General features: G+C 28.8%; 1 protein-coding gene across 1 annotated transcript; it reads left to right on the plus strand.

Moving 5' to 3' along the window:
* Positions 1-327: 327 nt before the first annotated feature.
* LOC107872706 (protein FLOWERING LOCUS T-like) lies at positions 328-2,281 on the plus strand. Its single transcript, XM_047412866.1, has 3 exons — positions 328-716; positions 1,686-1,726; positions 2,040-2,281. Exons 1-3 carry the CDS (start codon positions 529-531, stop codon positions 2,261-2,263), a joined length of 453 nt encoding a protein of 150 aa, XP_047268822.1. The 5' UTR covers positions 328-528; the 3' UTR covers positions 2,264-2,281.

The following is a 2,281-nucleotide window of genomic DNA, read 5'->3' on the forward strand; positions in this document are numbered from 1 at the left end:
AAGAGGGTTTTTCTCCGATCATGATGATTTCAAATACTTTTTTCAGTATTTTGAATTATTAATACTGTTACTATTCGGTCAAATAGAGGTTTAATTTTCTCTGATCACGATTATTTTGAAATAAATTTTGAATGTATTAAACTACTAATTATCATCGCTTATAGTACATTTTATGTGACACTGTTATTATTTGGAGAATCATAACGGTTTTTGTTTGATCATGATTATTTCAAACATCAAACACTTCTAAATATGTGTTGAATTATTAGCTATTTTGCTTATAGTACTTTTGATACTCGTTCTGTTTTGTTTTATGTGACACTATTATTATATTTGGAGGGTCAAAGAGGTTTTTTCTCCCGCCATTAAAATGATTTCAAAAACTTTTTTCGATGTATTGTCATTTAACAAACTTTATTATGTAGTTTTCAAATATGTTAATCTTATTCATAACATTTTTTGGAAAACTATGTCTAAATTCACATCGAAATTAAGTTGGACGCTCGTAGTGGCGCCACTAATCTAAGCATGACATCTTTTAATTTCATTATCAGAATTTCTGACTCTGCCATAAAATATCTGTACTTCAAACCGCCACCCAGATCGAAATATTTGAGATTTTTTGTGGTTTTTTTATATATTTTTTTTATGAAGATTATGGTGGATCCTGATGCTCCAAGCCCAAGCAACTCTATCTTTAGGGAGTATCTACATTGGTTAGTATAGCTTCACCAGTTTCCTATTTTTTGGGTTTTATTATTATTTTTTTTTATTGAGATTTTTTTAAAAATATGTTTTGATCAATACGATCATGTCTGATTCTTTTTCATGAATTAAGTACATAAACATTCTTTTATATACAATAGTTGATAGTAAGACTTAAAACACATGGTATCTGTCTGCACTGATATCATGCTAAAGTGTGTGACCGTATACCTAGTTAATGTGCAAGACATATATGTTTTAAGAAAACCCACACTTATTGCCAACATAAAATCATGACTTAATACATAGCATGTTAATACATGTTATGTTACGTCGAAACTCCAACTAAGTCTTGTTTCAGTTAAATACTTGATCAACTTCTAATAAAGTGTTTCAATTCGACATTTTTGGTTCAAATTTAGGAATTTTTTTGCGTGTGTTCTGATTTGTCTATTAGGTAGTTAAGTTCACGACATCAAATATATCATTTCTTTAATTATATCCTTCATCTCAATAAAACCTCAAATGTTTTTTACTTGAGGATGATATATGTAATTAAAGGAGATGAAATATTTTACGTGGTTAACTTACTATTTAATAAACGAATTATAAAAGCACATGCATAACTTTTTAAAAAATTTTAATCGAAAGTGCCTAACTGAAACACTTTATTAGGAATTATGGGGTTCAATTGGACATAGCTTAATTCGAGTATCTAAATAGAATATCCTGATAAACTTTAGAGGTTGATTATATTTCAACCTAAAAATCATAATGTCACCCATAACCATAACTAATGTCACTAAAAAATAAATCACTTAAACAATAAATGAAATCAAAAGTGTTTCCTTTTAAAAAAAAATAAAATCTAACACTTTATTACATAACTATTGTACTTAATTTTTTTGTCATACTTTTGGCTGTAACATATATATTATGTATATAATTAATCTAACACTTTGTTTCATAATTTTTTCTAGGTTGGTCACAGATATCCCAGCAACTACAGATACAAGCTTTGGTAAATCTTCTTATATACTATTATTATACATCATGACTTTATATATATATATATACATATATATACACACACACACTTCATTTGTACTAAAAAATTGATGTTACAATAATGTGCAGCTCATCTCCAGAAACCTAACGAGTACTACTATACATTAATTTTTGTGACCAAACAAATAAATTAAACACACATGTGGTCATTATTATGGCCAAAAAATTCCCAAAAAGGACCAGAACGACCACAAGTTTCAATAGTCTTCTTAGATAGAATGTATGTTTTAGTCATTAATTATTCTATTTTTTTATTTTTACTCTAGGAAATGAAGTTGTATGCTACGAGAAACCAACACCATCGATGGGAATTCATCGATTTGTTTTGGTTTTATTTCGACAATTGGGACGTGAAACTGTGTATGCACCGGGTTGGCGTCAGAATTTCAACACAAGAGATTTTGCTGAGCTATACAACCTTGGATTGCCTGTTGCATCCATTTACTTCAATTGTCATAGGGAGAGTGGTACTGGTGGACGTCGCGCATAAAAAAAAAAAAGAGAAAAA

This window comes from Capsicum annuum, chromosome 5, assembly GCF_002878395.1.
Source record: "Capsicum annuum cultivar UCD-10X-F1 chromosome 5, UCD10Xv1.1, whole genome shotgun sequence".
Lineage (NCBI taxonomy): Eukaryota > Viridiplantae > Streptophyta > Magnoliopsida > Solanales > Solanaceae > Capsicum > Capsicum annuum.